This window comes from Polypterus senegalus, chromosome 5 (genome assembly GCF_016835505.1).
Source record: "Polypterus senegalus isolate Bchr_013 chromosome 5, ASM1683550v1, whole genome shotgun sequence".
Lineage (NCBI taxonomy): Eukaryota > Metazoa > Chordata > Cladistia > Polypteriformes > Polypteridae > Polypterus > Polypterus senegalus.
This window is the reverse complement of record NC_053158.1, coordinates 203365894-203380173: the sequence shown is the minus strand read 5'-3', so window position 1 is coordinate 203380173 and position 14280 is coordinate 203365894. Positions and strand designations below refer to the sequence as shown.

At 42.2% G+C, this 14280-nt stretch overlaps 1 protein-coding gene across 1 annotated transcript in view; it reads left to right on the top strand.

The window, feature by feature from the left end:
- LOC120529938 (dynein heavy chain 5, axonemal-like) overlaps window positions 1-14280 on the top strand; it is a 331615-nt gene that overhangs the window by 6912 nt on the left and 310423 nt on the right. Inside the window, exons 3-4 of the mRNA XM_039754147.1 lie at window positions 4781-4864; window positions 10526-10597. Of these exons, the coding sequence (XP_039610081.1) occupies window positions 4781-4864; window positions 10526-10597 (156 nt within the window). The remainder of the gene's footprint in view (window positions 1-4780; window positions 4865-10525; window positions 10598-14280) is intronic.

Sequence of the window (14280 nt, the reverse complement as noted above, 5' to 3'; positions counted from 1 at the left end):
TCTCCAGACTACATGTTTCAGTTCTGTCCATTGATGTTCCATAGGATTCATATCAGGGCTCATAGAAGGCCTTTTCAGAATAGTCCAATATTTGGTTCTTAGCCATTCTTGGGTGCTTTTAGCTGTTAGCTGTGCGTTTTGGCTCATTATCCTTTTGGAGGATCCATGACCCATGACCGAGACAGAGCTTTCTGTCACTGAGCAGTATGTTTCACTCCAGAATGTCTGGATCATCTTGAAATTTCATTGTTCCCTTCACAGACTCAAGGCACCCCGTGCCAGCTGCAGTAAAGCAGCCCTCGAACATAACCAAGCCTCCTTCATGTTTCACAATAGTCTGGCATTCTTTTCTTTGAAAGCTCCACTTTTTTCATCCTCAGTCATACAGAGCTGATGTGACTTGCCAGAAAGCACCAAATTTGTCTAATTTATCCATAAGACATTTATTCAGAAGCACTGTGGCTTGCAAATATGCATCTGAGCAAATTCAAGACTGGCTTTTTTCTGTGAAGTCCTCCTGGGTCTTTCCATTGGGCCCACTGTCACTCAGAAATTGATGGGTGGTGCAACCAGACATTGATGCATCTTGACCTTGGAGTTCAGCTTGTATCTCTTTGGAAGCTGTTCTTGGCTTTTGGTCTCCCATTCTCCCTATCCTTCTGCCCATTCTGGCATCCATTTTGCTCTTGCAGCCACATCCAGGGAGGTTGGCTACAATCCCATAGACCTTCAACTTCTACATAATATTTGCTAACGTTGTCATAGGAACATCAGGCTGCTTGGAGATGATGGTCTTCTAGCCTTTGCTTTTCACATGGTTGTCTATTATTTCTCCTCAGACAACTCTCTTCTTTGCTGTCTCTGGTCTGTGTTCAATGTGGGACACACGATGACACCAAACAGCAGAGTGACAACTTTTCTCCAGTTATATCAACTGAATGACTGAGTGCACAATTGGAGGCTCAAGAAAGCAGCGGGTTTGTGGGGGTGCCAACAAATGTGTCCAGGCCATTGTAGAAGATATGTGTAGAAGAAGCAATACTTCATTTCTTGTCACACTTAACTTGCTTTACTCAATGATATATCAGCGGTATGCAGGTCTACAGGAGATAATGGCTTTTCATTTCATCACTTTTTAGGAGGATTGAGCACATTTTCAGTGAACTGTAAGGGGATCAACAAATTGTCCATGTCTGTCCAATAATATAATGCACAATGCATCCAGAAAGCATTCACAGCGCATCACTTTTTCCACATTTTGTTATGTTACAGCCTTATTCCAAAATGGATTAAATTCATTTTTTTTCCTCAGAATTCTACACACAACACCCCATAATGACAACATGAAAAAAGTTTACTTGAGGTTTTTGCAAATGTATTAAAAATAAAAAAACTGAGAAAGCACATGTACATAAGTATTCACAGGCTTTGCTCAATACTTTGTCGATGCACCTTTGGCAGCCATTCTAGCCTCAAGTCTTTTTGAATATAATGCCACAAGCTTGGTACACCTATCCTTGGCCAGTTTTGCCCATTCCTCTTTGCAGCACCTCTCAAGCTCCATCAGGTTGGATGGGAAGCGTCGGTGCACAGCCATTTTAAGATCTCTCCAGAGATGTTCAATCGGATTCAAGTCTGGGCCACTCAAGGACATTCACAGAGTTGTCCTGAAGCCACTCCTTTGATATCTTGGCTGTGTGCTGAGGGTCGTTGTCCTGCTGAAAGATGAACCGTCGCCCCAGTCTGAGGTCAAGAGCGCTCTGGAGCAGGTTTTCATCCAGGATGTCTCTGTACGTTGCTGCAGTCATCTTTCCCTTTATCCTGACTAGTCCCCCAGTTCCATCCCCACAGCATGATGCTGCCACCACCATGCTTCACTGTAGGGATGGTATTGGCCTGGTGATGAGCGGTGCCTGGTTTCCTCCAAACGTGACGCCTGGCATTCACACCAAAGAGTTCAATCTTTGTCTCGTCAGACCAGAGAATTTTGTTTATCATGGTCTGAGAGTCCTTCAGGTGCCTTTTCGCAAACTCCAGGCAGGCTGCAATGTGCCTTTTACTAAGGAGTGGCTTCCATCTGGCCACTCTACCATACAGGCCTGATTGGTGGATTGCTGCAGAGATGGTTGTCCTTCTGGAAGGTTCTCCTCGCTCCACAGAGGACCTCTGGAGCTTTGACAGAGTGACCATCGGGTTCTCGGTCACCTCCCTGACTAAGGCCCTTCTCCCCCAATCACTCAGTTTAGATGGCCGGCCAGCTCTAAGAAGAGTCCTGGTGGTTTCGAATTTCTTCCACTTACGGATGGTGGAGGCCACTGTGCTCATTGGGACCTTCAAAGCAGCAGAAATTTTTCTGTATCCTTCCCCAGATTTGTGCCTCGAGACAATCCTGTCTCGGGGGTCTACAGACAATTCCTTTGAGTTCATGCTTGGTTTGTGCTCTGACATGAACGGTCAACTGTGAGACTTCCATAGACAGGTGTGTGCCTTTCCAAATCAGGTCCAATCAACTGAATTTACCACAGGTGGACTTTAATTAAACATCTCAAGGATGATCAAGGGAAGCAGGATGCACCTGAGCTCAATTTGGAGTTTCATGGCAAAGGCTGTGAATACTTATGTATATGTGCTTTCTCAATTTTTTTATTTTTAATACATTTGCAAAAATCTCAAGTAAACTTTTTTCACATTGTCATTATGGGGTGTTGTGTGTAGAATTCTGAGGAAAAAAATGAATTTAATCCATTTTGGAATAAGGCTGCAACATAACAAAATGTGGAAAGAGTGATGCGCTGTGAATACTTTCCGGATGCACTGTATATACCAGTGGGTATAGAAAAGAATCCCCCCTTTTGAAAAATTCCCATTTTTTTTTTTTGCTTTACAGCCTTAAATGAAAACACACAAACTAATATTTTTTCCAGCTTTACTTACTCAATGCAATCTCTAACATCTAAGTGATTGATATCACAGCTACAGTTCAGAAGAATTATAAAAAATAACAAGAAATCCTGAGATTAATAAAAGTCCCCCCCCCACTAAACTCAATCAGGTGTAAGTGCCCACCATTTCCATTGCAGACCATGGTTACTGACTTCCTCCCACCTGTGATCATTTGTAATGACTGTGATTAGTGAAGCTGTTTCATTCCCTTGCTAGCAAACAACTGACTATGGGTGGCAAGCCACTTTCAAAAGATCTCAGGGATAGACTTGTGGACGGACATAAGGCAGGAAATGGATGCACAAAAATCTCAAAGCCTTTATCAGTCCCAAGGAGCTCAGTAAAGTCCATCATAAAGAATTGTTTGGTACTACTAGGACCCTCCCTGGATCCGGCCATCTCTCCAAACTGGATGGAAGAGCAAGGAGGAAACTGGTAAGAGAGGCTACCGAGAGGCCAATGGCCACTTTGAAGGAGTTACAGGATTTTATGGCAAAGAGTGGTCTTTGTGTGCATGTGACAACAATTTGACAAGCGCTCCACAAATGTGGCACACAACTGGTTTCCATCATACAATATCTAAAAATAAAGAACGATGAAGGTCTCAAGAAAGTTATAAAGTTGATCTGCTCGGGTCCACAAAACATTTTAATGGAGCTCTTAGAAAAGAGAAAATCAACAATTTTGGAAATGTATGATGCTGCACAATGAGAGCAGCAACAAGCCCCGGAACTAAAGAACAGGTTTAATTAACAACAAGAATTGGCACCTCATTAAGCAGCTGGTTGGAGTGGAATTGGTTGGAGTTTGTGGCCCTGACTTAGTTGGTCTTCTATTGGCTCCCTCACTCTACATTTTATTTCTGTTTGGGTGCCATTTTAAGGAAAGAAATGAAGCAATTCAGAGGAACGATGAAGAAATTCAGGGGTACAAATCTTAATAAAGTAATTCAATTAAAATTAATTCACAAGTAGTTAATTAGCAGCACAAACAGGGCACTCATAAAAAAAAAAAAAAGGTTAGAATGAAAATCTGCAGGACCGGAGTTGGCGACCACTGGATTAAGCAAATGAGAACGATCACACCCTCAAATGCAGGTGCGACTCGCCCCATTTACTCCATCAACTCCCCGCGGCTGCACGATCGTGCCCACAGAGACTGACATGACGAATGGATTATTTAAAAGCCACTGATCTTTCATAGCCGCGGACCCGCTACACCACAATCCCACTAATTATAATTAGTTGAATTTGTTCAATTACATTTTTTTGTCATCTTAATATGTGTTTTATTTAATTTTTCTTAACCCTTTAATTAAAAAATGATTGGCTATTTTGCAAATTAGAATTTGACAGGGATGGGGGAGGTTCACTTTGGGAAAACCAGGATTCAGCAAGGGCGTTGAGAGTCGAAAAACTTTGGGAGCCACTGCTATTTCCTGTAATTGCACATTTATGTTTCATTTAGTGTATATATGCTTTGTGTGTGTGTGTGTGTGTGTGTGTGTAAATGTGTCTTGTGTTGGTACTCTTCTTATTGGCCCTATACTGAGGAATCATGCAAGTGAGAATTTCATTGTGCTGAGTCCACACAAACAATAAAGTTAAATTTGAACTGAAGGTTTTAATCTTGCTAAGCACAAGCTTCCCATGTCTCTTAATTTAAATTAGCTGGTCCTAAAAAGAAGTAAAAGAGTAATTAGGCCATTTAATGTGGCCATGATAGATATTCAGAATTGGTTTCCCTAAATGGCTTTTTAACAAATCACAACTCACCCATCTTTACTGATTATTCTGGATAAATTCCTGAGGTTTTATCCAATTTTTGTTTCCTGCAGAAAAAGCTCAGTGGTACTTTATTGACTGATGCCAGCTCAGTGACGCCTCACAAGAGGGTTTTCCTTTCTAGTGGCTCTGAGGAGGTGAGTTCACCAGCTTTATCTATATGTTGTTACTTTTAGTAAGACAAGGAAATAAATTAATACCAACTGGTGAGCTTGATCTGTGATGGGCTCAGATGCCATTCAAGATGGTGGAGGTTGGCAGGATAATGAATTGCATCACACTGTTGATGAAATGTCTGGAAAGCGGACTTTAAACAGACATTAGAACATTAGAAGATTAGAACACTCTAGATGAGAACAGGCCATTCAGCCTAACAAAGCTCGCCAGTCCTGTCCACTAATTTCTTCCAAAAAAACATCAAGTCGAGTTTTGAAAGTCCTTAACGTCTTACTGTCTACCACACTATTTGGTCACTTATTCCAAGTATCTATCGTTCTTTGTGTAAAGGAAAACTTCTTAATGTTATATTACGCTATATAACCAGATATTCTGTTAGCCTTCTTAATGGCTTCTGAACTCTGTCGGGAAGTTGATAGCTTAGAGTCCTCTACGACCCCTAAATCCTTCTCATAAGGTGGACTCTCGATTTTCTGACCAGCCATTGTGTATTCAAACCACACTTTTTTATTTCCTATGTGTAATTCTTTACATTTAGTGACATTAAATTTCATCGTCCACAAGTCTGCCCAAGCCTGTCTGCTGTCCAAGTCCTTCTGTGATGATAGAACAGATTCCAAATTATCTGCTAATCCACCTATCTTGGTATCATCTACAAACTTAACCAGCTTGTTACTTATATTCCAATCTAAATCATTTATATATATTAAAAATAGCAGCGGCCCTAGCACTGCCCCCTGCTGGTCGCCGCTCTTAACATCGGCCAGTTCTGATGAGGTTCCTCACACCATCACCCTCTGCTTCCTGTGTCTGAGCCAATTCTCCACCCATCTAATAACATACCCTGAACTGCCACTTCTTTTAATTTGATGCCCAACCTCTCATGTGGCACCTCATCAAATGCTTTCTGAAAGTCCAGATAAATAATATCATCAGCGCCACGTACTCTTTTGTTGCCTCCTCATAGAATTCCAGCACGTTAGTAAATCACAACCTCCCTCTTCTGACCCCATGCTGACTGCTCAATCTTATCCATAATAATTTCTTCCATTAATTTTCCTGTGATGCTTGTTAAGCTTACTGGCCTATAGTTGCTTGGATCTGCCCTGTCACTCTTTTTATATAATGGGATGATATTTGCCATTTTCCAGTCCTTTGGAATCTCTCCAGTGTGCAGTGACTTCCTTAAAATATGTGTCAAGGGTTTATATCTGTACACACTAGCCTCCTTAAGAACACGAGGATAAATATTATCTGGGCCTGGTGATTTGTTTGATTTCATTTTATTTAATCTGAGCAGCACTTCTTCCTCTACAATTTCCAAATCCCTCAGTACCTCCTTAATAGTCCCTGTTACTGCTCTGAGGTTATCCACTTGTTCACTTGTAAACACCTCAGAATGATGTAAGTTTAGGGCATCTGCTATTTCATTGTCTGTATCTTTTAATTCCCCTTTACTATTCCTGATGCACTTCACCTCCTCCTTGACTGTTCTTTTACTACTAAAATACTGAAGAGAATCTCTTGGGGTCTTCTTTCGCCTTATCTGCTCTATTCCTCTCCAACTGTCTTATAGCCTCTCTGATATCCTTTTTAATGGTTGCCTTCTATGCCTTATAAAGCAGTTTTTTCCTTTGCAACTTCTGTTTTAAATCTTTATTAATCCAACGTGGAGTTTTATTTAGTTTCCTATTAATTCCAAATTTAGGTATATATCTGTCATATGTGCTCAGTGTGAACCTGGTCTCATCTGTGAAGAAAACAGGGCACTAGTGGCAGAGCTGCCAATTGTGATATTCTCTGACAAATTTCAAATAGAGCTGCATGGTGATGGGCTGTGATCACCTGGTCCCACTAGAGGACGTCAGGCCCTCATGCCACCTTCATTGAGTCTGTTTTTGACAGTTGGGTCAGAAACATACACACAAGTAACCTGCTAGAGGTAATTTTGTAGGCTCTGGCAGTGCTTCTCCTGTTCCTCCTCGCACAAATGAGCAGATACCAGTCCTGCTGTTGGGTTGATGCCCTTCTGCAGCCCTGTCCAGCTCTCCTTGTGTAACAGCCCATCTCCTGGTATCTCCTCCATGCTCTTGAGACTGTCCTGGGAGGCACAGCAAACCTTCTTGGATGTGCCATCCTGGAGAAGCTGGACCACCTATGCAACCTGAATCAACTGCAGATGCTGCCTCATGCTACAAGTAGTGACAAGGACATTAGCAAAATGTAAAACTAAAGAAGAATCGGTCAGGAAGGATAAGGAAAGAGCAACTGTCTGTGACCACCACCTGCAAAACCATTCTCTTTTTTGGGGGTTTGTTTTGCTATTGCATCTCCAGTTCACCTGTTGTCACTTTCATTTGCAATTCAATTTACAATCGCTTGTGCTTCCTAACAGGACAGATTGATAATCCCTGAAGCTTTATTGACTTGATGTTAGAGTGTCATGATTAAGTGTTAGCAATGCATTAATAAATATAATATAACATGGCATTCTCCAATCTGTCTAATCACATTTAGAGCTGACAGTGCCAGCATGATGGTAAACTGCAGTGTTTGGTCTCACATTCCCAATGGGCCAGTCCATTTACACCTGCACTTCTTTTGGGCTGTTTAGAAAATAGACAATGACAGGGCATGGGATTTGGACCCAATGTAATAAGTTTATATGTTTAATATGTCACTGTGCTCTGTACAAAAAATATTTTATAAATCTGTTCTTCTCACGTGTACAGCTAACACAAAGTCAGATTTAGCACACAGGGGCTCATCATTTAGAACTGCTAGGCATGCATTAGAAGACAAGACAGGGACAACTGCAAAATGGGCAACGTGTACTATTTCTGTGTGACAGAGTTAGCATGATATTGGATCTTCTTTTCCTTGTTTGGAATGGCATGATTCACCTAAGTAAGGGTCTGCACATGGAGAAAAAGTATAAAAGTCTTGGAACATTGCCCGTCACACCTTTGAAGCCGACAGAATGGATGGGAGATAATGTCTTCCGATCCGGAATCAAGCTCCCACTTTGGTGAAAAGTCTTGTCATTGGCTTCCTCATCTGTTATGCCACATAAATCGTCATTAAAGAAAGCTAAGTTATTTCTATGTTATTTCTTACCGCCATATCACTAAGGGAGGGGTATCACCTTTTAATATCATATCTAGTGCCCCCTAGAGGAAAACACTCAGTACTCCAGATCTGTTGGGCAGCAGTACAAACCCTGGTGTTACTGTACTGCTCCATTAATCTACTCTCTCTATATAAAATCCTAAGCCTAAAAGTGTAACGAATTTATGTGACGTTTTTATGTCACATTTTTTGTCACGCTTTAAATCGGGCTTACTTTAAAATCTACATATGTTTGGAATCATTCTTTTCAGAATTTATCGAACTTTAATGTGATGTTGTTAGATTTTTCAGACTCTTATTCTGTTTTTAAATTATGAACTAAGAAACATCAAGAACTCGCGTCCTGCAAGACGAGAATTTGTGCCAAAAGATTTAACCAGGCCCAGGGCCAGAAATAAAAGACAAAGAGTAGGACAGCTGCTGTACAGAATTTTAAATGTTCAAAGCGCGGTGCGAGATGCAAATGACGCGTCACGGCAGCAGCAACAGCAGCAAGCAGCTGATTGAGCAAAGAGGAGGTAAAATGTATTTGTTTCCTATTGTATCACCATTTAAGAGGGGGTTTCGGAGGAGCGACTGCGTCTCCTTGGGGTGTGTTCAGCCCCACTTTTCACAACACGAGAGTGGCAGAGATGCGAAGTGGCTGGCGCATAGCACAGGCCGGGGGGGTTGGCGAGTGAAGTGAGCAGGGGGGGAACCCCCTAGTCATTTAATAAAATGTTAAATATGCAAAATGTAGTATATTTTTAGGATTAGTGTTCTTGTCTTGTCTTGTCTCTCCTGGCTGGGTTCCAATTCATGATTTCTGTTTGTTGATTTTTGACTCTTTTATTTATGTTGATTATGCACATCACTCTTTATTTTTGGTTTTGTCGTTTTACAGTACCCTCCGTAATGTTTGGAACAAAGACACATTTTTCCTTGATTTACTCCTCTGCTCCATGGATTAAGTTATAAATCAATTCAGATGTGATTAAAGTGGCACATTGCAGACTTTCATTTAAGGAGATCTGTACACATTGCGGTCACACAACATTTTTTCTACACGGGTTTCCCATTTCAGGTTAATGTTTTGGAAAACAGCAATGGCAGGTCTTTTAAACCTGTCATATTTTAGGGCTTATTCCTCACATGCAATGACTGCCTAAAGTCTGCCATTCATAGACCTCAGCAGGTGCTGAGGATCTTGTCTGGTGTTGCTCTGCCAAGCCTCTAATGCAGCCATTTTCAGTTCCTGCTTGTTTTGGGGGTTTGTCCCCTTAATTTTTCTCTTTAGCATATGGAAGGCCTGCTCAATTGGATTTTAAATCAGGTGACTGGCTTGGCCATTCAAGAGTTTTCCATTTTTAAGATTTGACAAAGTCTTGTGTTATCTCAGCAATCTGTTTGGTTCATTATCTTAGATAGATAGATAGATAGATAGATTGATTTTTTTTGGAGGCATTTACTGAACTTCAGCTCATAAAATGTTTCTACACACCCCAGAATTCACTGTGCCACTGCTGTCAGCAGTTTCACCATCCACGAAAAGAAGTGTGCCAGGACATTTGGTAGCCACATACGCGTCCAAGCCATAACAACCCCCAGCACTGCCATGTTTGACAGATGAGGTGGTCTGCTATGGCTCTTGGGCAGTTCCTTCTCAGTTCCACACTTTGTTCTCACCATCACTCTGATTAGGTTTATCTTTGTCTTGTCTGTCCACAAGACCTTTTCCCAGACTTTTGCAGGCACTCTGAAGTCCTTTTTCACAAACTATAATCCGGCCATTTGTGATTTTTATCTTGCAGTGTGGCCTCTGAATTTCTGTTCATGAAGTCTACTGCTGATAGTCGTCTCTGACACACACATCTGCCTCCTGAAGACTGTTTCTGATCTGTTGCACAGGTGTTTGGGGATTTTTCTTGACCATAGTGAAGATTTTTCTGTCATCAGCAGTGGAGGTCTTCCTTGGCCTACCAGTCCATTTGTTATTACAGAGGTCACCAGTGTGTTCTTTCTTCTTCAAGATATTCCAGATGCTTGATTTCGGTCATCCTAAGGTTTTATCGATGTCTCCAATGGTTTTATTCTTGTTTTTCAGCTTCATAATGACTGCTATGACTTTCATTGACACAGCCATTGTCCTCATGTTGAACAATGGCAACTTCAAACTCCAATGGGTAGAAGCAATTTAAGGTATCTTATGAAGCAATGAAGCCCACCTGAGGAATCACAAACACTTGGGACGCCAATTGTCTCAAACATCGTGGTGCCCTGAAATGGGGGACCATGTAGAAAAAGTTATTTGTACATGTTCTGACTGAAATGTATGCAAATCCACTGAAGTGAAAGTCTACAATGTTCACTTTAATCACATCTGAACTGTTTGATTTGTAATTTTAAACTGTGCAACAGAGAGGGCAAATCAAGGAAAAATGGGTCTTTGTCCCAAACCTCTTGGAGGGTACAGTATATACTTTACTGAAATGAGTCCACTTATTTTCTTGCAGGGGCTTCGTGGAGTTTGTATCTTTTTCCTGAGAACTTCTGATAAAAGCATAACGACTGCCAATGTCAATCAGGTGAGTGTATTTCTAATGGCACATATTGTTTAATGTAACTCACATTTCTAGAAAGTTCCATTGTATTCTAGCTTAAAGAAAGGTATCGGTGTGCCAGTTTCTAAGTTCAGATGCCACTTCTATAGCCTCACGTTCAACTGGTACAGTCACATGAAAGTTATACCTTTTAGTCTGCAGTATGGGCGTCACGGTGCTGCATTGGTAGCACTGCTGCCTTCCAGTAAGGAGACCAGGATGCGTGTCTTGGGTCCGCCCTTCATAGAGTTTGTTTGTTCTCCCCGTTTGTGTGAGTTTCCTCCCACTGTCCAAAGCCATGCAGGTTTAGGTGAATTGGTGACCCCAAATTGAGCCTTCTGTGTGTCTGGTGTGTGTTCACCCTGTAATGGACTGGCGACCTGTCTAAGGTTTGTTCCTGCCTTGCATCGTATTCTTGTTGGTATAGGTTCCAGCCATTGACCCTGGTGTAGATTAAGTGGGTATGGCCGGCAGCGAGGAAACAGTCTGATACTGGGAGAAAAGTAAGGGTACCACCCCATTTTACACCAAAAAATAGAAAGGTAATAACAAGTGGTTAAGTGCACGACTGAAAAGACACGGACTTCAGGTCAATTTTCAAGGCTTTCTCACCCTCAGATCTCTGCTCTGTCTCTCAGGTACATATGTCTGGCTCTTAGCAAACTCAGATCCAGGTCTGCTTAAAGACACCTCCTTTCTGTGCCGTCGGTTTATATGGCAGATCAGCAGAGACGAGACTTGTTCTGGAGGTCACGGTCGTTTACTGCGTATCTTCACTGGTCGTCTTCTCTGGTCTGTGGGAAAAGGACAGGATAGCATTGGCAGCCACTCCTCCTTTCGTTCCGGAGTGATGGTGTTTACCTTAGTCGAGCTTGTCAGGAGAGTTCAGGTTATAAATGACACCAGTAATGGCACACCGCATGATAACAAGCAGTAAATATACTTGACTTGAGCATTCCTAGTTTTCATCCTCTTTCTTTCTCTGTATGTTTAGCATTCGTTTGCTCACAGGTTGATGCGCTTGTTGTTTCCTGAGCACCTCTTCCTTTCTCCACCCTAGCAGCCCGCTTCTTCTCTTTTTCCGTCGGCATCTTTTTGCATTAAAACTGACTAAGTCAGTTTTTGTGTTGCAATTACTTAGTAAGTGTTGTGAACGATAGGGGGCGCTCTCGCTCCCTTGAACCCCTGTCCACGACTCCAGACACCAGGTAAAAGTCCAAATGTTGACTTTATTTTTCTTCCACAGTGCACAAAGCACACTCTCCACCACAATACTCATATAAATCAACAATTCTCAAATAAACCAATCCTCCAGCTCCCAGACGCGTTGCCACCCTTCCACCCAGCTCAGCTCGTTGTCTGGGAGTTCCCATAGTCCTTTTATACTCCCTGACCCGGAGGTGTTTCCGCCCAACAGTCCACAAGTCCTTATTCCTTCCGGGTCAGGGTAAATAGTCCTTTTCTTCAAACCGGAAGTCCGTCGCTCTTCCTATGACGAACCTCCGGGTCACAAGGCACGAAGAAGCCTTGGCCCTCCCTGCAGCTCCCTCCTGTGGCCCCCACGGCATCCAGCAGGGCTTTGCATAAAAACTCCATTGTCCATGATGCCCTGCTGGTCTTCTGGGGACCTCCATGCTGCAAGGAGGGCTCCACCTGGCGGCTTGGGGGTATTGGCCGGGATAAATGGCTGGCCATCCTTCACAGTGTTCAATCTGCCTCAAGAATGATTTAAGATATGAAGAGGTAGGGGAAGTGACGGCGAAGGTGGTAGGGATGTGAACGGCGCCCCTACGCATGTGCCACACGGCCGCCCTGCTGCTCGCTGCTGAGAGTTGATTCTACAATAAAATAAAATTAAAAAGACGAACAACCTTCGAGGTCAATCGTCACCCCAAAAGCGGATAGTGGACATCATGTAGTATATGTGTACCAAATTTCAGGTCAGTGGGTCCAATGGTTTGGGAGCTACAGGTGATTTAAAACCCTGGACAGAGAAATGAACAGCCACGGTAGTGTATTATAGAAGAACATAATGAAAGTGGACTATTACATTTGCTGTGACACTTGAAGTTTGGCTCAGGTGCATCCTGTTCTTTTGATCACCAATGATGTTTTTGGAGTCCATCGGTGGTCATTTTTATTGATTGACTTGTTTAGGAAAGCCACACACCTGGCTACAGAAGGTCCCACAATTGAACAAAAATCAAGCCATGGTAGTGTATTATATACAAAGATGATATTACATGTTTGCAGTACGTCCGCAAGGCTGACAGACATTTCATGCAGCAGGCAATGCAGTAAGAATAATGTGTCTTCAGAAAATAGACTTTCACTTTTTGCATGTTTTGCTTTATTTTAGCCTTGAAATTAAGTAATCTCAATTCATTTTTCTCGCACAATACTTCAGAATGACAAAACAAAAGCATGATTTTAGGAATTTGTACCATTTTATTCAAAACTAGACAGCAATGGTGCACTGCACGATAACATGCAGTGAATACACTTGACTTGAGCATTCCTAGTTTTCATCCTCTTTCTTTCTCGGTACGTTTATCATTTGTTTGCTCAGAAGTTGAAGCGCTTGCTCCTTCCTGAGCAGCTCTTCTTCTCTCCACCCTAGCTGCCCGCTTCTTCTCTTCTTTCGTTGGCATCTTTTCACGTTAAAACTGATTAAGTCAGTATTTGTGTTGCAATTTCCTTAATTTTTCACTTAAGCTGGCACTTGAGGCAGATTGAAGACTTAGGAATGAGTTAGGATATGAAGAGGTAGGGGAAGTGATGGTGAAGGTGGTAGGGAATGAGAACGGTGCCCGTATGCATGCACCACATGGCTGCTCTGCTGGGAGTTGATACTACAATAAAGTAAAATAAAAATAAAAAGATGAATAACCTTGGAGGTCAATCATCACCCCCTGAAAGCGGATAGTAGACGTCACATAGTATATGTGTACCAAATTTCGGGTCAATGGGTCCAATGGTTTGGGAGCTACAGGTGATTTAAAATCCTGGACAGAGAAATGAATAGCCACGGTAGCGTATTATAGAAGAACATAATGAAAGTGGACTATTCCATTTGCTATGACACTTGAACTTTGGCTCAGGTGCATCCTGTTCTTTTGATCACCAATGATGTTTTTGGAGTCCATCGGTGGTCATTTTTATTGATTGACTTGTTTAAGAAAGCCACACACCTGTCTACAGAAGGTCCCACAATTGAACAAAAATCAAGCCATGAGGTTAGCGGGCCTGCAAAGCTTAGTGACAGGATTGTGTCAAGACACTGATCTGGGGAAGCCTACAAAAAAAGAAAAAACATTTCTGCAGCACTGAACTTTTTCCAAGAGCACAGTGGCCTCCATAATAATATGTTTTGAAGTACTGCAACTCTTTTTAGGACAGGCCACCAGGCCAAACTAAATAACCATTGGACAATGGCTTTGGTAAGGGAGATGACCAAGAACCTGATTGTTACTCTGGCTGAGCCTCAGAGAATCTGTGTGGAGATAGGAGAACCGTCCAGAAAGACAACCAAAACTGCAAGACTCCACTAATCAGGTAGCCAGATGACAACAAGGGAGCCTGCTGAGAGTGTAGAAATTTGGCATCTGAAGGATTCTGGTGTGATGAATCCAAAATTAAACTCTTGGGCCTATTTTCTAAGTGTCACA